Source organism: Besnoitia besnoiti (genome assembly GCF_002563875.1).
Source record: "Besnoitia besnoiti strain Bb-Ger1 chromosome Unknown contig00014, whole genome shotgun sequence".
Classification (NCBI taxonomy): domain Eukaryota; phylum Apicomplexa; class Conoidasida; order Eucoccidiorida; family Sarcocystidae; genus Besnoitia; species Besnoitia besnoiti.
Window position 1 is genome coordinate 1 of NW_021703916.1, and position 24,859 is coordinate 24,859.

At 56.5% G+C, this 24,859-nt stretch overlaps 2 protein-coding genes across 2 annotated transcripts; one reads left to right on the top strand and one right to left on the bottom strand.

Annotated features, from left to right (window-relative positions):
- Window positions 1-3,015: 3,015 nt before the first annotated feature.
- On the bottom strand, window positions 3,016-10,814 carry BESB_024790 (uncharacterized protein; the record flags this gene model as incomplete). Its single annotated transcript, XM_029361167.1, has 7 exons — window positions 3,016-3,463; window positions 3,920-4,670; window positions 4,993-6,264; window positions 6,907-7,597; window positions 8,039-8,257; window positions 8,871-9,755; window positions 10,350-10,814. The coding sequence occupies 7 exons, from the start codon at window positions 10,812-10,814 to the stop codon at window positions 3,016-3,018; spliced, it is 4,731 nt and encodes a 1,576-aa protein (XP_029215522.1).
- A 1,123-nt stretch (window positions 10,815-11,937) lies between these two features.
- BESB_024800 (leucyl-tRNA synthetase) lies at window positions 11,938-23,626 on the top strand (the record flags this gene model as incomplete). Its single annotated transcript, XM_029361168.1, has 19 exons — window positions 11,938-12,014; window positions 12,214-12,249; window positions 12,747-13,338; window positions 14,023-14,088; window positions 14,594-14,809; window positions 15,309-15,610; window positions 16,110-16,480; window positions 17,015-17,538; window positions 17,734-17,910; window positions 18,419-18,553; window positions 19,003-19,139; window positions 19,317-19,450; window positions 19,953-20,072; window positions 20,385-20,582; window positions 20,871-21,012; window positions 21,376-21,531; window positions 22,010-22,196; window positions 22,545-22,656; window positions 23,523-23,626. The coding sequence occupies 19 exons, from the start codon at window positions 11,938-11,940 to the stop codon at window positions 23,624-23,626; spliced, it is 3,786 nt and encodes a 1,261-aa protein (XP_029215523.1).
- Window positions 23,627-24,859: the final 1,233 nt, after the last annotated feature.

The following is a 24,859-nucleotide window of genomic DNA, read 5'->3' on the forward strand; positions in this document are numbered from 1 at the left end:
AGGCGCGGCAGAGACTGCCAAAGGCTGCCCAGGAGCTGCGGGGGCCGCGGCCCACGCAGGAGACTCAGAGGCCCGAGGGTCGCGAGCGCGCCGGGCGAGGCTGGGAAGTGGCGGCGGCATCTCTTCAGCCTCGAGTCTCGGCTCGCCAGAGCGGTGCATGTGCTCACCGTCCCGTCCCGCCTCTAGGCCAAAAGCGCCCGCAGCAGCTGAGTGCAGAGACGAGGCGGCAGCGAGCGGCGAGGGCGGAGAGGAAGAAGAAGGAGACGCCGCACGCGGCCGCGAGCCAGCCAGAGACGGCTCGGACTTTGCGCGGTAGATGCGCTCGAAAATCGAGAGGCACGCTGCATCTTCTTCTTCGGTGGTTGGAGGCGGAACGGAAGGGGCAGGATACGGTGATGACGCGGCGAGAAGGCGGACTTGAGTTGTGAATGATAAAATCGTCTGAAAGTCCGCCGGGCTGGGAGGCGCACGCAGTTTCTCTGTGTACGACAGTTTTCCAAGGCAAGCCAGCGAAGTTCAGTTCTTCTGGCCGCCTCTGTTCTTGTTTCTCTTCTTTTGAGGGTCCTGCACTCTTTGAAATGCCAAAGCTCTGCTCGCGAAAGCGTGCGCAAGCCGGAAACCGCCGGGGAAATCAGGCTGTCCGAGCGGCATGCGCGGCTCACACTGAACGCCCGCATTTTTGGCGACAATGATAGATCACTCTACCTGATTCTCATGTGGCGTCAGTACACGACAAAACATTTTAGAGATACAAGAGGTATATCACCTCCACAATGCTCTGTCGATGCGCCCAGCCGATGGTCATGAACCCGCCGAGAGAACTTTGATCTCGTTACCTCTTGTCCCCCTGTAGACAGTGCTGCGGCTTCCGGCGCTCATCCTCCTTCGTCGGTCTCCTCGTCCGCGTCCCCCGCTCTCGTGAAAATGAAAAACTGTGATGAGGAAGTGCAGGAAAAGCTGGAGGAGCACTACTGCGAAGCGAAAAGATGTCCAGCCCCAATACAAATACAGGTATCACGCTGCTGAAGTCAGACTCGAGGTGTACGCTCATGGGCAAGCAACCGCGTATTCACGTTTGAGTTGGCGCAGCCAACTCAAATTCAGAGCGACGCAGGAAGCAAGTAAACGTTAACCACGGCACCTTCGCGCAGGGTAGCGCGGTGTTTCCATGTTGAGTCAAAGATGTAAAGACCGTCTGAACCATCGGCTGGATTACGGGGCCGGGAGCTGCATGCGCTTGGCCCAGATCTGCAGAATGTCGCTGTAGCTCAAACGGAAGATGCAAGCGCCTCAAGGATAGGTGTGTGACTGTCCAACGTGGAACTTTTTTTTTCGCGATTGCTTACGAGTCGACACAATCCGACAGGTAAATACTGCGTTTCGTGCATGCGCCTCTTGCATGCACAGCATGCACGGTTCCGACTTGACTCTGCGCAATTGCGAAGCCTCTGCCGTGGAGTAGAGGGGACTGGAGAGACAACCAGAGTCGCAGTCGTTCAAAACAGTCGTGTCCACGGTCGTTGCCACACATGCTGATTGTCGTGTAGAGTCTGCAGAGGTATATGCGAGGAGCTCTGCGTACGTAACGGGGAACGGCTGCTTCGCGACGACGTCCATAGCGGTACAGATCCGACGCAAAACATTGATTAATACACTTTCTCAAAAACATCGGTGCCTGTTTTGCGTTTTGCAACAGTGTCAGCGGCTGTTCGAGGGACACCAACGTAGATCTCCCTGTCTCTAAGCAAGCGACGGCAGCAACAATCTGCTATCGGCGTTCCGAGCACATATCTGAACGCGCGTCGTTTGCCGCCCGAAGTTGTTTTCATCTCAGCTGGGCACCATGTTTGCAGCTTCCACGCACGGAGACTCGCAATTTCCAATCAGTTTTGAAGGCCTTTCTGGGGCACGTGATGCTTCTGTGCGCCGACGGACACCAGGAGCCTACCGGTATCCTAAACAGGCTATTGTAGCGAATCCAATCCCTCATTGGTCGCGCGAAAACTGATTTAAGGTTCCAGGTTGCCGAATCCAGTGCAAGCTATCGATAGCAGACGCACTCCCCCCGCCCCCCCGACTTTGCTTCCGTGGCTCCGGTAGGCTGTGTACTGTTACGGCCTTATGCCTTCTGCGCGTCTCCTCGTCATCACTGCCTCTATGAAGTCTGCTGCGACACCTAACGATTCTCCTTGTTTCGCCTGATGCAGGCAATCCTACGCAGCCCCGTGCGATTGACTCTGCTTCAAAGCACTCTTCCATCCACAAACGCCGTGTCCCATCTGTTCGCGCATCGAGTGCGCAGCCGCTGTGTGAAGCGAAAACAAATTTCAAAAGGAAACCGGTAGGTGCGCTGAACACAGACGCACGTGTGTGCAGACTTTGTTGGGCGCAGCTCCACTGTGTTTGTTCTCTCCGGAAAACGACGAAAAACCCATTGCTGCCGATCCCCGGGCAAACAGTGTCACCCGCAGAAGACCCGTCCCCCCCTCTTTGCGACGAAGACCCTGGCAAACGGTCGCAACTCAGTCGACTTGGTCGCGCGAAGAATTCCGCGCAACGTGATCGGAAAGATCCTACAGAAACGGCGAGGCAGAGACACGAAACCCTCAGAATGTGAGCTGAGAGACGGCGCGCGAAGAACGCTACGGCTCGTTCCATGCGAAAAAAGGTTCTAAAGAAATCGCAACATGCGTCATACAAAAACGTGTTTACCCCAAACTTTGCTGGCGCCGTCTGCACACTGAAGACGGCCTCCGCATCTCCCGCTGGCATTCTCTCGCGAACAGGAGAAACCGGGCACCCTGTGTCTATCATTTGCATCGTTAGGCGAGTCTAGAATCCCTGTCACCATAGCTCAACTCCCCCCGCGATTCAAGGGCCTCGACTCCGCCGTTTCATTCTGCACATCGCCCTCGCCATCGCCCTCGCCCTCGGGTCTGAGGGCTTCCCGCGCTCCCCCCCTCTTCCGCCTGCATCAATGCGTCTCTTGTTCACAGCGCTTGCCTCGTGTGTCGGCTATCCCAGCAGACGCAGAAACTCGTCGTAGTTAATGAAGCCATCCTTGTCCTCGTCAACAGCTTGAATCTGTTTCAAAACAGCTCTGTAGAGCGGCAGATTCGCTGCTGTGACGCGCTCAAGGTCCATTAGAAATCCCTCCCCTTCTCCGAGCTCAAGCTCCGCGCCGGGATCGCAAACGCCGTCCTCGAACCCTCCAACGCCTGTTCCCCTTGCGCAATCGCCCGCAGGCGACGCGCTCATCGGATACGGCGAGTATGCAAATGAAGCGCCGCTTGCAGCCGGCGGCGTGGACGCGTACGACGCACGCGCCGGCGGCACACACCACGAGGACGGCGGAGGCGAATGAGGGGAAGCCAGCGACGCAGGCTGGAGAGTCAGAAGCCCCAGAAGATCGCGGTAGCTCACCAGGCCGTCAAAGCTACGGTCGAAGTACCGAAATGCCGCCCTGAAAAAGAAAACACAAAGAACGCCTCTGCGTAAGATGTCTTGCCGTGATGTGCTGACCCCCAAGCGCCTACAAGATTGATCAGAAACATAGATAGACAGGCAGACAGATACACGTACAGATACTAAGGTACGCATCTTCCACCGCAAACGTCGTTCCCCGCAGGTAAGCACGACTATATCAATACATACACATGTAAGCAGCTTTCTCTTTACAGCCTTTCGAAGCAGGACACCCAGAGCATGCAACGAATGCAGCAGCTGCGGCACACCCTAACGCAGGTGCAATCATAGCGTCGGTGCGGTGAATCCGAAGCGATGGCTGGCATGTCGGCAGCCGGTACAAACGGGCACAATTTACATATATATACATATATAGGAGTAACATCTGTATGTACATATGGGGCGTGCACACGTGCCGTGATATCTGGTGGCTGTGGCTTCTTCGCATACGCACCGGCTGAGGGCTTCTCGCTCTGCAAGATCCACATCGGCGAGCGTGGCGGCCAGGAACTCGACGAACTCGATGCTCCCGCTCCCGTCGGTGTCTAGCCCGGCGATAACGTCGTCGATCGTCCACAGGTCGTCTTGGTCTCTGTTTTGAGGCACTGCGTCGCCCGCAGTCCCTTCGGTCGCTCGGGCGTGTGTGCAGAGCGCCGCGCGAGTCCACGGGGGGGCGCGGGGCAAGGCAAAATACTCGCAGAGGACGTCGGGCGGCGCGACGCCAAGTAGCGCATGCAGGTTCATCAGGTACGGCAAAATCTGGTCGACTGCAGGCCCGTCGCCGTCCGCGTCTCCGGCGCTCGCCAGCCTCAGCAGCGAGTGGAGACTGGGCGGCAAGGCCGCACTGGCGAGCGGCGCCGCGGCGAGAACCGAGATGCGCTCTGGACGATCCGCGACGAACCGCGCGAGGGCGTCGGCTGCCTCGGTCGCACTCGTCTCCCTCGACCTCTGCTCCGGGGGCTCGCGCTCGCCCCCTGTGGGGTCGCCGTCGACCGGGAGACTCGCCTGTGAACTGCAGCACGAAAGCGCCTCGCGTTTGCCCGACACGCTGCTGAACGCAAGCGAAGCAGTTGAATCCGACGCGTGAAGGCCAACGCATCCCGAGGGGACCAAAGCCTCCTGCTTCGCCTGCACCATTACCCAGCAGCTGCACTCCGTCGTGACCATCTCGCGCGCCACGTTCAGACCCCACACGAAGTCGTCCGCTGAAGCCCAGAAACAGCGAAACACCACACAGACACAAACAGGCAATGCGCGCGCCGGCACCCTATTCGGACACAGTCCAACTCTCTTGCTTCAAGCGCCTCGATCCCCGCACACCACTTCATATTCATCTGTATGGCGCGCAGGCAACGATGTGTCTAACGCGCCCCGGAGCGTGAGCGTTCGACAACAGTCCAGCCTAGAACGCGAAGGACCTCTGTGGGTGTGCATAGGTGGAGGTAGCCCGCTGCGCCATGCACACCGTAGGCACGCAAGCGAACGACCGCGTGGGTCACTCCGGAAGGCGTTGCCGCGTCGCCTTACGTGCAAGCGTGCCTCTGTGGCGCCTGTCTAGGGCGCAGAAGACCTCCCGCAGAATCCGGACTTCGAGCTCGTCTTCCATCTCGCGAGCGAGAACGGTGCGGAGGGCGCGCTGAAGTGGGCCGAGCGCGGCGAAGCAGCGCCACGCGGTGGCGCTGAGCAGCAGCAGGAAGCGGCAGCGAAACACGCCCGCCTCTTCCGGCTTCACTGGGCACAGCGACGCGGGCACCCGACTCAGACACGGCGTCAACTGCGGCGGCGGCAGCTCGCCTGGCGGAGACGACAACGGGGCCGCCGGCGGGACGAACGCGCTGGGGGCGCCGGCAGACACGCCAGCAACGCACGGGCTCGGCGATTGAGACGGCGGATGCAGCTGAGGCAGCGGACAGAAGACCCCTGGCGGCTGTGTCGCAGCGCCCGAGGACGCGCGGGAGGGCGACTTGGCTGACGAGAGTCGCGTGCCATACTGGCGTTCAGTCAGCTCCGCTGAAGATGCGGCGTCCCAGCATGCATTCGGCGAGAGAGAGCTGGCCGGACAGCCTGCTTGCTCACTGACAGCGGCAGCCGGGGGACCGGGAGGCGACGAGGGAGTCACGGTTGTTGCCACGAATACCGTTGTTTGTACGCCTGCACAAGGCGTTTCAGCAGATTGACCCTGAGCGCCTTCGCGTTCTCCCTCTTGCGGTCCTCTCTCTCGCATCCGATCAAGCGCGGGCCGGTTCTGGGCAGTTCTCGCCTCGTCGTCCCGCTCGAGCACGCACTCTTTTGCCGCTTCGGCCTGGCGCCGCGCCCCGTCGGCGCCCAAGCCGGGGGCCGCGCCCGAAGCACTCGCAGCCTGTGCGGACGAGCGCCCGACGAAGATCTCCGTTTCTCGCTTCTCGCCGCCCTCGACGAGGCTGCCCAAAGCACCCCGCCTCGAGGATTTCTGGAGCGCTCCGTCTAGCCAAGCCGCCGCTGCAGGCGGCTGGACGGCGACCGCGGGCCGAAACGCGCCGGAGACCGGGCTGATCCACGAAGCCGGCGACGGAGGCGGCGAAGACGAGCCGGCGCCCCCGCCCGAGGCGACCGACGGCACCAGCGAGGCGGAGGGCGCCAGGGCGTCCGCCGCGCGGACTGTGGAGCCCATCCCGCCCGTGCACGGCTCCCCCCCCCCCCACGCGGGCGCGAAGCCGCCGTCGCTGCTCGGCTGTCCAAAGCGAAGCCGAGCCTCCTGTGCACCCAGGTTGAACGCCGGACTCGACACCGAGCGAGGCATCGACATCCGAGGGCCGGGCACTGAAGAAAAGAAAAGCCAGCACATCGAGCAAGCGTGCACGGCGGAGCACACCCAGGCATCGGCTCCGCAGCCGAACGCAGACAGGCGGAGCGACGGAAACCGCACAGAGGTGTCACGTACTCTAGCCTCACGCAGAGGCATTTGCTGGTGCATGCTCCCGGAGAGCGCCTTCTTCAACCCGTGTCGAGAAAACGTGGACGAGGAAGCAACTGCACACGCACCTACATCATTGGCTGCCCCTTAATGATCATCATCCTCCTTACACCCATGCATGCCAAATGTAAATACATCTGCGAGTCTGGACGGCTACCTGGCGGCAGCCCCTGCGGCATCCGCGCGTCTGCAAACGCTCGTAGGAACTCTCGCCCGCCTCGTTTCTCCTGGTGCTTCATTCACCGACGATGCGGACAGATATCTAAGCTCGTTGCCTCCTGGCCTCATGCATGTATATCTTATTACAGCAGAAATGAGTTACAGAAATTTATACAGAGACAGGTCGGTCGGTGCCTAGGTTCCTGTGGATGTGGGTTGCGGAGAAGGCGAGTGAGCAATTCCGAAAGCTTTACTGAGACGTCCCAGCTCGCGTGCACGTCTTTTCACCTGTCCAGCTACATGCTACTGTGGAGTGTCGCTTTGCGTACTCTCTGATAGGAGCTGCCTTTGCACAGTGGCAAACCAAGGGTGGGTGAGCGTCGTTGCGGCATCCATGCGTCGTAGCACGCCTCGCTCCCACGTTTTCCTCTTCCCCTCCTTCTCCTGGTCGCCTCCCTCAGCGCACCTGGCGCCCGTTTGCAGGCTGCCCTCAGCCGGAGTCGCGGTCGGTGCAGGGAAACACGACACGGCCTCCGCGGGCTGCCCAGCAATCCCCTCGAAAGAGTCCTGCATCGTCGCCTCTCCAGATGCACCGTCCCTGCTCAATGGACATCCACTCGGGGGCCCGGGTGACGAAGAAGAAGCGGCGGACGGAGAGGACGAACGCGGCGCAGAAGGCAGCGGTGAAGGGAGTGGCGACGAGGGTAGCGAAGACGACGGAGGAAGCGACGAGGCGGAAGACGCCGGCGACGACCACGGCGCAAAGGGCGACGCCGCGCACATGAACGACCCTGGGACTGCAGTTGCTCTTGTCACGGAGAGGAAATCGACGGACAGCGGTCGCGCCGCTGCCCCTGAGAGCGACGCCAGATCTTCGTACGACGCCGGCAGAGACGCAGAGTAGAACGGCGACGCATTCGACAGAAACGGGTTGTACAGAAGCCGCCGAATCAAGTCCTTGCACTCCTCGGACACGTGCTGCCAGCAAGGCTGGAGAAACTGCACAGGGCTTGTCAAAATCTGAAACGAAACACACAGGCACACACACACACACACACACACACACACACACACACACACACACACACACACACACACACACACACACACACGCCACCATCCCAATGTGCCTCTGCTGATATAAAAATAATTCCACCGCATACGGAGACGCATCTAAGAGGTGGGGGGTATCTCTCTTCTGCTCAAAAAGGAGAGCCTCCTCGTCATGGTTCAGGGTTCAACTCTTTCGTCAGTCTGCCTACCGCCTAATCGACAGCCAGCTCCCACCATTTACAACGCTCTCTGGCGTCCGCGCATCTCTCTATTCTCCCGGCCGTCCCTCGAAACGCAACACGCCCCATGCGTCAGCAACAGGTACCAGCTGAAGGGACAAACGAACGCCACGGGGATGGAATCGGTGCTGCGCCGACACGCGCCCGCGTGGGCGTGCCTTTTTCTCACCTTTGAGGCGACTTCAGCTTCGGTGTTTCCGTCGAAGGGCGGGACTCCGGAAATGAGCATGAAGAGAACGACTCCAGCGGCCCACATATCTGATTGAACCTCGTCGTACTGAAGGCCTTTGAGAACGAACGGCGAAAGGTAGTAAATCGTCCCGACTTGCGTGGTCATCGCCCCGGTCGACGAGATCCCCGCGCTCGAAAAGGTGCGCGCCGCGAATCGCTGACACAGGACAGAGAGAGCGACAGAGACAAAACAGGAGGCGTTTTCAAACCCTTTCCTACTCGGCTTTCTCCAGGCGCATAAGTGTCGGGGAGACCCAAGAACGAAAGCAAGAGAAGGCGAGGTGCTAGCCTGTCGGAAGAAAAATGGTGGCTGGCGGAGATACAGACGCCAAGCACCTCCCCTGCCAGCGCCGCCCGAGGGCAGACCGGGCGTGCCCTTGCAGCACGACACGAGAGACAAATGCGACCCCGATATACTCTGCAATTACTGATAGATAGATAGATAGATAGATAGATAGATAGATAGATAGATAGATAGATAGATAGATAGATAGATAGATAGATAGATAGATAGATAGATAGATAGATAGATAGATAGATAGATAGATAGATAGATAGATAGATAGATAGATAGATAGATAGATAGATAGATAGATAGATAGATATAGATAGATAGATATAGAAATGAATGAATATATATATATATGTATATGATGTGTATTGTATTTGTACATGTATACGCATGCATGGAGACGTGTGTCATACGGCGCAGACGCACGACCTGCTGGCAACGCTGGTTTTCTGAGAAGCGGGGTGCTTTTCGGTCGCACCCGTCGAATGCGGCGTTCGCCGCCGGTGCCGCCAGGAGTGAATCTCCGAGCGAAGCCGAAGTCGACGAGGGCGATGTTGTCAAGCATTTTGGCGCTCGGCCCGCGAGTCGCGGACGCATACTGAGCGTGGCGCCGCGCCGGGAGTCCAGAGAGGAGGGCCTCGTCGCCGCGGGACTGCGGGCGCGGCGCGCCGTCCAGCGCCCCAGCATCGAAGCTGCGGTCGCTATGAAGCGTCGGCGCGAAGTTCCGGTGCCTGCCGCCGTCGCCGAGCGCGCGGACCGGGTCGTCAGTCTCCTCCTCTGGGAAGGGATGGACAAGCAGGAGGTTCTCCAGCTTGATGTCCCTGTGGGCGATGCCCTTTTGGTGGAGGTAGGAGAGAGCCGAGAAAAGCTGCACCATGAACCTCGCGGCTTGCGCCTCGGAGCAGATCGGCGTCTCGTCCTCAACTCCTGGGGCTTCTCCGTCGCGTCGCGCTTCCTCCTTGCCGGCGGCCTCGGTCCCCGCCTCTGCCTCTACCTTTGCCTCTGCCTCCTCCTCTTCTGTGCGCGCCTCGCCCTGGGCGGAGTCGCCGCCCGTTTCGGTGTCTCGGCGGCGGCGGCGCGCGGCGCGGGCGTCCTGCCGCGCGTGGAGCCAGGAAAGCAAGTCGCCGCCGCGGCAGTACTCGAGGACTAGGTAGATGTTTTTGTGGTCCTCGAAGGTCTCGTAGAGTCGCGCAATGTTTGGGTGGTCAAGCTGCCGGCAGAGGGCGATTTCGTGGCGAAATCGGGGCAGCTCCGCGCAGTGCGTCTCCTTGCAGACTCGCTTCACGACCCGCTCCAGACCTGAGAAGCGCTCGACCGCCGTCTGCACAGTCCCCCAGGTGCCCACGCCAATCACCTCGCCGACCTGGAAACGACACTCCACCCGAATGAAACAACACGGGGTGTGCGACGCACGCGGAAGACCCGTCCTCACGAGAGCGGGAAAAGCGAGGAAAGGACGGAGGCGGCGGGACGAACGTGGAACACACGTGACCACACAGACGTCAGAGACACTCGGAACGGCGGCAGGAGCTCGATGTCTGCGAGTCGGCCGGAGAGACACTAGACGGCAGAAGGGAGAGAAAACCTGGACTCCAACTCGTGCAGCGAAAAAAGAGGCCATGCGAACAACGACGAAAACGGATTCTCCGCAAAAACAGACACCAACACGCAAAGGCTCTCGCAGGCACACGCCAAAAAACCAGTTTGTTGTCCGCCCCCATGAATACATACATCTCCACCTCTCTACAAATATATATATATATATACATATATTCTTTAGAAAGCACACGAACATGCACATGTGCACAAGGCGCAGTCTCCCTCTGCATGCATACATAAATCTGAGTGGCTAAGCGTCCCGCAGCGACCTAGCACGAGTATCACCCGCCGTGGACCCCCCGCTGACCTGCACAGCCGCTCGTGAGCGCACATACGAAGATGCAGATCTCATTCTTACATGGTAGCAGGTGTTGATTGGAAGCGTGCTGCTGCAAACCAGCTGCTGGCGCTTGAGGACGCAGCCCTCACTGCGGACGCGCTTCATTTGGCCAAGCGCGAGCGAGTTCCCCGTCGCACTGAGCTCGCCCTGCGCAGGGCGTTTGGTCGAGAGCTCTCGGGGAATCTCCGAATCCCGACTTCCGCTCTGCGCCTCGCTCTGAGCCTCACCGCCGCGCCACCCCGGAGGCAGGGCCGTAGCGCCTGCATTCGCACGGGCACTTATGCGCGAGGCATCTGCGTCTGACGTCGATTCGGTTCGTGCGGCGGCTTCGGGTGCCTCGCCTGGGCGGAGATCGCTCGGGCTGAAGGCCGCGGCTGCCTCAGCTGGACGCGCCGAAGCGTTCCAGCAGGAGCCGTCGGGACGCGACGCGGCGGGGAGCGGAGGCCCGCGATCGGTCGCCGCGAGGAACTCGTCGTAAGCCATCGCGCGAGCGCATGACGCAGAGGCGATCGCAGCTCGAGAGAGAGAGAGAGAGGCGCAAAGTGGAGTCGTAGACCCCCGGAGATGAGAGGCAACCCTACGCTGGCGAGGCGACCACAGGCGAAGGCGAGAGAGGAAAAGGCAGTTCGGAGAAAACGGCAGTTCGGGTGAAGAGACAGTCCTGAGGCGGAGGCGGACGCAGCGGCGACACGACGAGAAACAGGCAAACAGGCCCGCCCACCCCTGGTGCGTAGTCAGCTCTGAGTTAGAGAGAGACTGAGAAAGAAGAGTCCGCGGGATCCTCGAGTCTTGCCTGTGGATGCTAGAGTCCAGGCACGTTCCCTTTGACTCAACGTGTCTTTCAGTCTGCGAGAAATTCCCTTCCTTCTGCCTCAAAAAGGCACCTCATACAGACACACGCAGTCAGGATCAACCGAGCTGCGCGCGCCTCTACGCTCTGAAGCAGAGAGACAAAAAAACCCATAATAGATACTCGCGTGTTATGCAGGTGCCTAGGCAGCCGTACGGCTTCAGTTTGGCGTTGATCGAGGAGCGTCAAAGTTCACATCGAAGTGCAGCCGCCAGGAAGGTCTATCCACCGGCGCACACGGGCATGCAGCGAAAAGAAGGCGGAGCCGTCAAAGATAGACGCGCAGTGCCTCGCGTCGCAATCAGGATCAGCGAGGAAAACGTGTCGACGACGACATGAAGCAGCTACGGTGGACGAAAATCGAGAGAAAGATTTAGGAAAGGCAAAAGCGCGTCGAAAAGGGGCCTCGAGCGGCGCTCACAGTCCACAGAGCGCACTCGAGGTATTACTTGTATTCGAAATACGAGAGACGAGAGACTGACGGGCGAACGCTTCACAACAAACAGGTCTGAGTTCGAATTCATTCGAGCTCTGGAAAACAGAACATCGGTGCATCTCTCCATCGCTCGAAGAAGAGTTCAGTGGATCACCGCCGTTGGAACCGAAAGTGGTAAGAGAGGCGAGGCAATCCCCCTGCCACGTGTCGGGGAGAAGCCTTTCCTGTCCGAAATCAGCGTTGAGCCCTCTTGCGGACTCTATCTTCCCCGGTTTTCCAGACTTTTCGGGGTGCGTTCGCCGTCGAGAACCGAATTGGTGATGAAAGCGGAGGCAGACTGGACTGCATCGACTCCGCACGCGCCTCGTGTGGCGTGTGCCTCGGCGGGCATGCAGAAGTAAGCCAAGCCGCGATCTGCTTTCTCTTCCTGGCGCTAGGACTCGACTGTCCTCCTCTATCTCTCTTGCCTTCTACCTCTGTTTTTGCTTCTCAGCATGTCCCTTTCAGGCTTTGCTTGATGCACACGCGACCGCACTCTGTCGTTTCCTCGCGTTTGTCTGGTTTTTTCGCTCTCCCTCTCTGCTGCGTTGCGCTAGGGCGGGATTCGACGCCGCTTGTCTCGAGGCCTCTCGGTGCGCATCTATGCCGGCCGCGGACAATCGTCTCTCTGTCTGCCTGCAGGGGTGGGGTTGAGGCGTGTCGCTCGACCTCCGTCTTCTCCGACTGAGTCGAAGACTTTTCTCAAGTCGTTTTCCTCCTCTCTCTCGCATTTGCTTTGTGTCGGGCTCTTTCCGCGCTTCCCTTCTGCTTCTGCTCGTGGGTGTTCATTTGCCGAATACCGCGCGACTGCGCATGCATGGGCAACCCCGTAGAGGAGCGCAGGTGTGGATTCGACGGCTGCGTCGTTTCTGGCGCCGCTTCGCCTTCCGCACATCTTTTGTGTCTGATGCCCCCTCTCTGAGGCTTCTCGGTGCTTCCCCGTTTTTCTGAATGGTTGCATGCAAGCTCGACGCAGCTCGCATCCGTGGCCTCCATCAGCCTTCTATGAAGTTCAGCCTGGCGAGGCACTTCTCAATTCTCCCCCGCTTGCGGCAGTCCTCTTCTAAGTCTTCCGCCTCCTCTCCCGCAGCTCCCCCCCGCGTGCTTCCTGTGCTGTTTCCTTGCCCTCTTCGCGTCGCTGTGGCATCGCCCCCGAGTCCTCGGCGACGCCTCTGCTCGCCTGCGCCTCTGCTCCCTGTCTAGCAGCCGCCGTCCCTCCTGGCGCTGCAGCGTCCCTGCGCGCACATTTCTCTCCTTTGTCTGCTGTCTCGTCTTCCACCATGGCGTCCGCAGCCGCTGCGCCGCAGTCGCGAGGTCGGCGCGACAAGCTGCTGGGCATCGAGGAGGCCGTGGCGGCCCGCTGGGCGAAGGCGAACCCGTACGAAGTCGACGCGCCAGCGGAGCACTCTGGCGATAAGGTCAAGTACTTCTGCAGCTTTCCGTATCCGTACATGAACGGCAAGATGCATCTCGGTCACGCGTTCACTGTCTGTCGCGCAGAGTTCCAGGCCCGCTTCCAGCGCATGCAGGGAAAAGCCGTCCTCTGGCCGTTTGGGCTCCACTGCACCGGCATGCCCATTCTCGCCTGCGCCGACAAACTCAAGCGCGAAGTCGCGCAGAGACAAGCCAACGAACAACGCGACGGAACTCTCGAAAACGAAAAAAAGGAACACGTCGAGGAGGTCAGCGGCTCGAGCCCAGCCAACGAACCTGCATACATACATACATACATACATACATACATACATACATACATACATACATACATACATACATACATACATACATACACATTCACATACATAGCTACGTACACACATATAGATTAATGGGTATATTAACAGCGATGCGTGTATGTGGATACATACATGTATGCACACGCGCAGTCAGAAACCTATTTTGTGGGTTGGCGGCCGCATTTACGTCGTCCTCCTGCGGCACGGACTTCGAATCAGAGGTGCATGGGGGGTTGACACATCTTCGAGTTTAGCGTTAAGTGGCTGGTCAATCAACAGTTCGCCGCTTCCTCAGTGGCGTGTTTCGCTGATCCCCGGAGTCCGTGTTTGTGTGGCCTCCTCTCTGGTGGCAGTACGTAGAGGAGCGACACCAGCAGCAGGTTTCCCAGTGCGTTCATCGGCAGGCACGCAGGCACACATGAGTATAGATTGTCGTCGTCCTCAATTTTGATTTACATGGAGTGTATGCATGTATCCTTTTCTCCACAGGGTGGATGGAGAGATATATGTAGCTTGCCACGTCCAGCTATGCGGGCTATTCCAAATCATACTCCCCCTCTCTCTGAAGGGTGGGAGTATCTGTGTCTGAAACATGTTTCCTCACTGTCTGCTTGTGTTTTCGCGGTGCAGCAGAAGACTGGCGAGGAGGAAGCGAAGAAGCGAAAGTCGAAGGTCGCTGCGAAGACGGGCGATGCGGTGAGAAGAGACAAGCACGAGGTCGAAGTCCTCACGCAAGCGTCTCTCGTGGACTCCTCATCGCTTTGAATCGGCAGCCTTCGAAATCTCAAGGCGTGGTTTCGTACCAAGTTCACGGTTGGAGCATTCGTATTCGTAGCGTTACCCCTTTGTGTTTTTATCAAGCGCTCGCCTCTGTCTTCTTTATGAATCGCCCATTCTTTCCCTGTCTCCGCTTCGTGTGTGGAGATGGCGTCGCCATAGCGGATACAGCACTTCGGCGCATGCGCCATGCTCCTCGTGATTCAGTTATCTTCCCTGCCTTTTGCTTGCGCCACTGCGTCGTGATACTTTCGCGCCCGCCGCCGCCTACTCCAGTGCCGAGTGCGCAGGCGTTTTTCTCTCGGCTCAGCAGAGCCCACGAAGGCCCTCGGGAGGCTGAGAGTCTTTGGGGGGGACTCTAAACATCCAAAGTCTCTCTGTTCGCCATGGCTTCGCGTTGCCTGGCTGTGCCCTGCATGTGCAGAAAACGCAGTGGAACATCATGGAGAGTATGGGAATCCCTCAAGAAGAGATCGCCGCGTTCGCGGACGCGCAGCACTGGCTGCGTTACTTCCCGCCTCTCGCCAAACGCGATTTGTCGCGCTTCGGCCTCGCCGTCGACTGGAGACGCTCCTTCGTCACAACCGACATCAACCCCTTCTACGATGCCTTCATTCGTTGGCAGTTTAACACGCTCATGGTGAGACGCGCAGGCGAGTGTCTAGACGTCGCGGCTTGCATCTATCTGTTCGTGGATATGTACGTTGCATGCATTTCTTCTTGAAGCACTCAGACCCGCATATACATACCCACTGGATAGGTATTTACATGAGGTCCAGCCCCCTCAGACGGCTTCGTATGCCTACCTTTTATGTATATGCAGTGTTTGTTCCCGGTGCCTACTGATCTCCAATATATACATTTATACGCATACACATATATACATATATATTTCTATATAAGGCGACATGCTTCGCTCGTGTAGGTTTAGGAACGATGCGGCGGTAGAAGGCTGCCTGCCCAGCGGCTCTCTGCTCGTCTTCAATTGGGGGGGCCTGCGCGTCAGCCCGTGGATGGAGGATATCCATGAGGTCTGATTCCGTATTCGGGAGAGCCGGAGTGCTTTCGAGTGGTAATGCGGCTCACTGGAATAGGCGTCACTTGCTGCGTGTCTTGCGCATTGCTGTGGGGCGTTGCAGAAGCGCGGCAAGCTGAAGTTCGGCATGCGCGCGACGATTTTCAGCCGTCGCGAGAAGCAGGCGTGCGCAGACCATGACCGCGCGAGCGGCGAGGGCGTCGGGCCGCAGGAATACACCGTGGTGAAGCTCTTCGTGCAGGAGGCGCAGCTGAGAGACGAGGAAGCCGAGCAGCTGCAGCCGCTGCTTGAAATCCTCGGCGAGCTCCAGAAACACGGCGAAAAGCGCGTCTCGCTCGTCGCCGCCACGCTCCGACCGGAGACGATGTATGGGCAGACCAACTGCTACGTGCTCCCGGAGGGCAAGTAAGTGCGAAACAGAGACGAAACAAAATCTTTTCTGCGATGTGACGGCAAACAAGCCGCAACACAGAAACGACTGGGAGGGGGGCTCCTCATTGGCGGGTTAGCGGAAGCGAGAAACCAGGCTGCGGCACCCAAGCTTCTTTGGAGCGGCCGAAAGCAGAGGGCATTGAGCAACTATTCTTTCTGGGGCGCTGATTGGTGGAAGAGACAGCGGTGCATGCGATTACGTCTATGCTCCCTGACACCTCTATAATAAGGCAGTGGCTGCTTTCTTGCTGTGCTCGGTGGCGAGATTCATAGATACGGCTTAGATGTTCAGACGTAGGTGATTAGGCAGAATCTCGGACGCGGCGTGCGTGTGGAACAAACCTACTCTGGCGGAAGTGCCTGGGTTTCCTGTGCTTGCCGGCACCGACTCTGGTCTCTCTGAAAGACCGACGCGAAGCGTATGTCGACAACTTATTCATACGCTCCGCCTGCGCGAGTCTGCGGTTCTCAGGTACGGTGTGTACCTGGCCTTTTCGGAGCCGCGCAAGAGCCTGACGAACGCGGGGTCCGAGGACGGAGGCGCGGCCGCGGCGCAGGCGGCGGCGGAGACTGAGGAAGAGTTCGAGACTTTGATGACCCGCGAGGAGGCGCTGAAGGCGTGCTCGGAAGTGTTTATCTGCAGTGAGCGGTCGGCTATCAACATGGGCTACCAGGGCTTGCTGCCTATGGAGGCCAACGCTGCGGACGCCGATGCCTTGCCGCTCCCGCACTGCCTCGGAACTGTCGAGGGCCGCAACCTGATTGGCGTACCTCTCTTGGCGCCGAATGCAACTTACCCGACTATCTACGCGCTCCCGATGCTCACCATCTCCATGAATAAGGGTACGAAGAAACAGGCATCCTGCCCGCTGGAACGCGTTTAATGTCGGTGCGGCAGACGAGCAGGGTTGTCTCTGACCGTAGAACGGACAGGCTTCGCTGCCGTCTACGCTGCGGCTCCTCGACGTGTAGGCGGGTCGTGGTTGCTGCAGTCTGTGGTTTTTTGGTTATTCCTCTCGCATCTAACTGAGCTCAAGAGTCTCCAACGCGCACGCACACGCGTACATACAAATACGTAGATGTATATATATATATATATATATATATATAATGCCTGTCACATGTAGAATTATTTATGTATACACATAGGTACGTGGGCGCTGGACATGGTCGCGATGTGCAGGGGGGGGCGGCGCTAGGTGAGGACTCGCGTACGTGCCGACATCAGCCCACATGCACCTTGGACTACATAGACAGACAGGCTGATGCAAATGTCGAATGATTGACGGGTATGTAAATAGAGCGAGAGCGGTGTAGGATTGAGAGCGAGCTGCATAGGTGGTTGGGGTGGCTTGGGCGTGCGTGGCTCTCCCTCAGGCACGGGTGTGGTAATGTCAGTTCCGAGCGACGCGCCCGACGACTACATGGCGTTGATGGATATTGTCAACAAGCCGGATTTCTTCAGGGACCGCTATGGCGTCCGCCCTGAGTGGGTGAAGCCGTTCGAGCCAGTCCCCATCATCGACATCCCGGGGCTGGGGTCTCAGGCGGCTGTGCGGCTTTGCCAGGAGAAGAAGGTGGCGAGTCAGAAGGACACGCAGAAGCTTGCGGAGATCAAGGAAGAAGTTTACAAGAAAGGTTTCTACGACGGCGTGCTTCTCGTCGGGCCGTTTGCAGGCCAGAAGGTCGCCGACGCGAAGAACGCGGTGCGCGACGCGATGATTGCCAAAAAGGACGCTATCGCGTACTTTGAACCCGAAAAAAGCGTTGTCTCCAGAAGTGGCGACGAGTGCGTCGTCGCATATATGAACCAGTGGTACCTCGACTACGGCGAAGAGTCCTGGAGAGATGCCGTCGAGAAGTACATCTGCTCGCCCGAGTTTCACACCTACAACCCTCAGGTGAGCCCACACAAACCCGTGCGCAGCCGAGCACGCAGTCGTCCTCGACGTCGCTCTGCCGCAGGAGGCAACGAGGGTTGGCAAGAGGGGGTTTGGAGAGTCGCTCGACCTCGCAGGCCTAAACCCGAAACCCTAGTTTCTGGGCGTGCGAATTCTGATTTCTTGCTCGTATGCGCGGTCGGCTCCATTCTTCAGGTTCTGCATCAGTTCAAGCACGTCGTCGGGTGGCTGCGCGAGTGGGCCTGTAGCCGCAGCTACGGCCTCGGCACGTTCCTGCCCTGGACCAAAGACGCGTCGCGTCCGGTCCTCATCGAGTCGCTCTCCGATTCAACCATCTACATGGCTTACTACACCATTGCGCACCTTCTCCAGGTGGGTGTCGCCTCGTCTGCCTATTCTTATTTGCGTACACGCGGTGGTTCATCGGCACCTGCGACTACCGGCCTGCATGCACAGAGGGGTTTGTAGACTAAGCGCGAGACGGGGAGGCGACTCGAGTTGGTGCGATGCCGCCTACAACGTCTCCAACAGAAATAGAAGTGGTTTGTGGTTCTCTCAGCTCCATGTGCACGAATGTACATATATGCATCGACAGAGGTGGAGTACAGTGTGACATTGGCCCCATCTGTCTGTTGCCATGGTTGAATGCCGACCTTTTTCCGTTTAGCGCAGTCATCTATCCGTTGCTCTCCATACGTATTGGCACTGTCGTATCTACGGATCCCTCAGGAAGCGTGCTGGCACACTGTTTTTCTTCCAGGCTACTAATATATCTCATTGTGTGTGACCTTCCTCGGCCTGTTTGTGCGCGTCTTTCTTCTTGCGAACACACGTTTTTGCTCGATTGCCTCTCCTGTTGTCCGGTTTTGTGACTCCGCAGGGCACTGACATGTACGGCGAAAAGCCCGGCCCTCTGGGCATTACCGTGGAGCAGCTCACAGACGAAGTCTTCGACTACATTTTCGTGCAGACGAACGAGCTCCCGCAGTCATCAATTCCGACTGAGCATTTGAAGGTGCGTTTCAGGAGGGAATGAAATCAGTTTATCGTTATGCTTCACCCTTGTCACCCACGTTTGCTGTCTCGACTGGACGGTCGTCGGTACAGACAAATAGGCTGTAACGCACAGATCGCATACAGAATTGGGTGTGTGCTGCCTTGCTTTTGATTTCTCCGCGTGGGCGCATGGGCACACGGCACGGTGCGGAGACCCGAAGCTGCGAATCCTCAGGCTGCTTCGACAATTGAGGCCGAGTCGCGACCGTGGCTGTTTTCGGGCTGCGCGCTGGAGAAAATGTGGAGAAGGAGCAAGTTCCTGCTGCTGCATGAGTTGGTCCACTGAGCACGGGTTCACTCACTCGATTGGAGTGTGAGTGTCTAGGGTTTAGGGTTTAGCGTGTCGGGGGTCTCGCGAAGACGTGTCGAGGCAAGCGTTCTGCGCGTTTGGTGTGTGTGTGTTTCCAGCGCATGCGCGCCGAATTCGAGTACTGGTATCCGCTGGATCTGCGCGTGAGCGGGAAGGACCTCATCTTCAATCACCTCACCTTCTCGCTGTACAACCACGTCGCCATGTGGCCTGACCGCCCTGACCTGTGGCCCAAGTGCGTCTCAGCGACCCTTGAGAAGTTTTCAAAGAACAAGGAAGCCAGACTTGAGCAGCGATGCGGGAAAGAAATGGAAATGTGTTGGCGCCTGCCTCCTCCTTCTAGGGTCTGGGGTCGCGTCTAGGCTGGGGCCCCTTCATGGCGCGGTGTTTCTGCTCATTCTCGCTGGTTCAGGGCCTTCGTGTGCAACGGGCACGTCATGGTCGACGCCCAGAAGATGAGCAAGAGTCTGGGCAACTTCATCACCATCGAGGACGGCATTAACGAGTTCTCTGCCGACGCCATGCGCGTCGCCCTCGCCGACGCAGGTAAACAGACCTTTCCACCCCCGTCAGGTGCTCCCGCCGCGAGAACTCGCGAAAATCATTTACGTTTGAGAGAAATCGCTGCAAGCGTGCTTTTGACTAGAAAACGAAGTTGCCGCGGTTCGTTCAAGCGGTCTGCAAGCGCCAGACGTTCTTGCGTCTCTTTTGTCGCGTTTCAGTGAGTGTAAATGTGCGCAGGTGTGGGCGTCTCCCGTAGGTGTACAGGGGAATGTGGACACCAGCAGAAAAAATAGAGCTTCTGAGAAGGTTGCTTTTCTCCTTTTACTGTTCGCGTTTCTGGCTTCGTCTCGTCTCTGTGACGCTCGGTTCCTTTCTGTCCGTATTACACTTAACTAAAGAGGGTAGATCAGGAGACTGGTGAGCAGTTCTTTCCGGGATTTTACTCTTAACCTCACGAAACTGTATGTCAATGGATGTTGTGCGTGATATCGCCTTTCTCCAGGGTGCAGTTTCATGTTCAATTCGTTGTTATTCCCCCTCGCAGGTGACACGGCCGACGACTCCAACTTCCAGAGAGAGACGGCCAACAGCGCTATCATGCGTCTGTATCTCCTCGAGCAATTCGCCAACGAAGTCGTGAGCGGCGTCCTGCCGCTCCGCGAAGGTAATCCCGCGCACGCAGACCCACTCACGATTGCGCGTCTGTATATTCACTGCATGTGCATACGATCCTGTCTGCGATACATCTACATATGTGGTATACAAATGCCTCAGGGTTTCTGGCTCGAGGGCCGCCTTCACGGAGAGGCGCACCCGTGTGTGGCCTGGAGCAACCTCGAGGCTTCGCTGCCGTTTTCTGTCTGTGTCTATAGCGTAAACTGTAAGCATACGTGTATGATTCCGTATACATGTATATGTATATGTATGTTCTGTGGGCGGCATGAAGCGTTTTCTTTTTCTCTGCGCTCGGCGTCAGGTGCCTTCTCCGACGCCGACCGGTTGTTTTTGAACGAAATCGTCACCTGCACCGAGATCGCGAAGGAGGCGTTCGAGACCTTTCAGTACAGAGAGGCTCTGAAGAACGGGCTCTACGAGCTGCACACGCGCAGAGACCAGTACCGCATGCTCTGTGGAGACGACCACATGCACAAAGACCTCGTCCTCACTTGGCTGAGTAAGATCCTAGGTGTCCATGCACATTTTCGCCTAGATCTGTTTGCGCATTGACACGTTCCCCGCGCGCACAACTCGGCATCCAGTATGGATGCCTGTACGTGTGTGTAGTACGTCTGTGTAGTATGTGCGCGGAGAGGCATCGTTGAGGACGCAGGAGGGGTGGCGACTGGACGCGAGGCGCTGCAGCCGTAGAAGGCCGCTGGTGCCTGCCCTGGCGGGCGTCCCCCTATGCGCTTGCTTTGGCCTGTCCACCTTATTTTTGGCGTTGTTGCGCTCCCTTTCCCAGAGACGCAGTGCCAAGTTCTCTCTCCGATTGCGCCGCACATCAGCGAGCACATCTGGAGTGAAGTGCTGAAGGAGTCTTCACTCATCGTCTCCTCGGCATGGCCTACCTTCCCCGACAGCCCGCAGGACCCCGTCACTCACCGGTAGGCATCCCTATTCGTTCTGCACTCAGAGATCTGACTTCTACGCAGGGCGAGTGTGTATCTGTGTCTCGAAAGCCCTGCAAACGCAGTGGGATGGGTGCTTCGTGAGCATGCGGAATCACGGTGCGAACGGGAGGCAGGGATGCCGCTGCCCCATTTATGTTTTTATATTATAATAGCCATACACATACATCCTACATATATACGTCCATATTTATATATATTTATATATATTGATGTGTATGGCTCTGTCAGCCGTTCGCCGAACTTCGTTTTTGGTCGTATACATGCATCCATAAGTGCTGGCGGATGTATTCGCATGCATGCGGAGGTGGTTCCTCCGGTGGACGGTGGGGCGTGCAGGCAATTCCTGTTGCTGCTTGCGGCCGTTGAGGACTTCCGTCGCACGAAGGAGAAGGCTGTGCAGATGCTTTTCGGAGGAAAGAAGAAGGGTCAGCAGCCCAAGGCGCCCAGCCCCGCCGTCTCTGCGCTGACGCACGCCGTTGTCTATGTCGCAAAGTAGGTGCATGTGCCCTGCGTACATGCATTTATCTATATATATATTAGATATGTGTATCCCTCCCAACCCTCGGAGCTCCTGCGCTTGCTGCAGAAAGACTCTGTAAGCGTCGGTTTCTCCCGAAGCCGTCGCGGACGTGGTGTCTTTCAAACGGAGTAGCACTGCACGTCTTCATGTAGATAGGTTGTATGTGTCATGTGCTGTTACGCTTCTTTCGCTCTGAGTGCAAGTTTTGCTAGCTGTCAGGTTCAATCGGCTTCCTGTCTCTAGAATGCAGATTTACCCGTTGTGTTTCTGTGGGGCTTCGGATATCCTCCAGGTCAGCCGTTATGACCGCGCACGATGTGCGTCAAGCGTGTGAAAGGTGTGCGCATGGTAGTGTAAACCTTCTTGCTGTAGGTGGATGTACGCAGCGTCGTTCGGGGAGGAAGGTTGTATTTTTTCGTTTTGTGTTGTTTTTTTCTTTCTTTCTTTCAGAGAGTACCCCGCTCTGCAGCAGCAAGTGTTAACCCTGCTGCAGAAGGCGCCAGTTCACAAAGGTGAAGACGGCACGTGGTGCGCAGGCAAGGAGTACATGGATATCGTGAAGAACGACGCCGGCATCAACGCCCTGGATAAAAACGCGAAGAAAGAAGCTATGGCGTTCGCCTCCTTCCAAATGAGGGTACGCCTCAGAAATCGCCTGCGCACATGCATGGGTGCACCAAAACCGCAGTACTGTTTTCAAATGTGACCCTTTGCACGATTTGGTACGTGCAGCTTCATGCTGTAGAACTACATCATTATCAGTGGAGGCGTAGATGGTACCTTATAGCTCCCTGGTGGAGGTTCTGGCCTGTTGTTACGCTCTAAGATGCGAGATGTTCCAGGGGTCTGCATCATACATATGTATATGAAAATATATACATTTGTATGTGTGCTTACGTTTGTGCACGTTTTCGGTCCAGTTCATGCGCTTGGTGTGTTTTGCGAGCATTTATTCCTTGTATCTTTCTTCTTACGCCTTGTGCAGGACGAGCTGAAGGCGTACGGCCGCAGTGCCCTGGATCTTCAGCTGCCGTTTGACGAGCTTCAATTGCTTCAGACCCACCAGCGCTACCTGCAAACCTCTCTTGGGCTTACGGGTAAACTTCCGTGTCGCTGTTCGCAGGTAGCCGCGGGCAAGGCGTACGCCGACATGCGCAAGCAAGCATTCCTTGTAATATGCATGTGTTATTGTGCGGAAGTGGTTTCGCACTGCTGAAAGGGGCCTAGAGAGCTATACGGATATGCTGCGGTGGCCTCTCCGGCTTCTTACAGGGAAATGCCCCATGCGTCTCGAGACAGTCAAGCGCTTGAATGTCCATTCGAGCGGCGTCAGGCATCGCGTCGCCTCGTATATAGAGAGTTGTCATCCTGTGCAAATATATAATTACATAGATAGATAGATAGATAGATAGATAGATAGATAGATAGATAGATAGATAGATAGATAGATAGATAGATAGATAGATAGATAGATAGATAGATAGATAGATAGATAGATAGATAGATAGATATAGATAGATAGATATAGATAGATATAGATAGATATAGATAGATATAGATAGATATAGATAGATATAGATAGATATAGATAGATATAGATAGATATAGATAGATATAGATAGATATAGATAGATATAGATAGATATAGATAGATATAGATAGATATAGATAGATATAGATAGATAGATATAGATAGATATAGATAGATATAGATAGATATAGATAGATATAGATAGATATAGATAGATATAGATAGATATAGATAGATATAGATAGATATAGATAGATATAGATAGATATAGATAGATATAGATAGATAGATAGATAGATAGATAGATAGATAGATAGATAGATAGATAGATAGATAGATAGATAGATAGATAGATAGATAGATAGATAGATAGATAGATAGATAGATAGATAGATAGATATGCTTGTGTGTCTGACGCTCTATTGTTTGCAGAAATCGCCTTCTTGCCAAACGACCAGGTACACTCGAAGGACGAGAGCGAGAACCGCAAGCTTGCGAAGCCTGGCAAGCCTTCTATCTTTTTCTATTCTGCTTAGAGCTGGACAACAGAAGATGGAGTGACCGCGCAGAGGGCAATTTAGCCGTACGAATCCTGAGAGAGGAGGGCGACGGGAGTTCGCGCACACATTCGGTTTCGGCATAAATGGCCGCAGCTGCATGTGCAGGTCTCTGTGAAGCTGTGTAGAGAGACGCGTGTTTGTGCACACATCTGTTCCTGTTTGTACGTGTGTTGCATTGTTTTCTGCCGTATGGTTTTTGTCGATTGTGGGATAGACCGGCAGGAAGGGCAGCCTTTCTTCCGGCGTGTCCGGTTTAAACTGGTAGAGACGAGACTTGTGTGATATATCGAGAGGAGAGTGCAGCTGTTTGCGGTAGGCAGCTCTGGGTCCGGCCGTTGAGCCATGCGACAGACAGCGCATCGGTAGCAGAGACGAGGAAGCAGGTTCTCAGCGTTATCCAACACGGCTTAGGCGCTCTGGGCGCCGTCGCGATCACTCCGCTTGATACGGGCTTTCCAGACGAAGCTATATTTCACGCAGGTGTATGGAAATGCATGGAATCTCGAACACGAAAAAAGCTTTGTCGCTTTTTGGATTTCTCGGGAAGAACCCGTCACACAGTGCCTATGTGGTACGTCGCACGCACCTTTCAGGCAAAATGCGCAGCGATCTGATTATCAAAAAGCACCTTTCCTGTCGGTGCAGATGTGTCGTTATGAATACATTTGTCGTCAATGTACTAGGGGTCAGCGAATGCTCCGGTTGTGTCAGGCTTCAGAGAAACTATCTTTGCGGTGAAAAGCACTCGGTCTTCCGGCAACCCTCACTCGCTAGGGGCCCGAAAACCGGACGCCCCCACTCAGACGTACATCTGGTCTGTGTATGAATATTCATTTGTAGCCGAGGTATACGACGGGCAATATAAACAGCAATTACGTAGTGGATGATCGTCCATCGTCGTTCGGTCCTGGCACCCTAAACCGACAGCCCGTGTATGAATGTCGTATTTCTACATGAAATTCGCTAATCACTAAGCGAGAGAGCGGGACTGGATATCCAGGGAACTCTGCTCTCATTAAGGGAATAAGAGGGCGACCATGTGCTGGGGTCTTGGAACAGACGCTGAGAAATCGATTCTCCGTGGTTTTGCCGACGCACACGAAGTAGTAGTCGCTTACTTACAAAGAATTCACATGGAGATGAAGCGGCTGCGGCGCCTGCAAAGAAAAAGGGAAGCGAGCCTCGACCTCAAGAAGCACACTGGCGGTG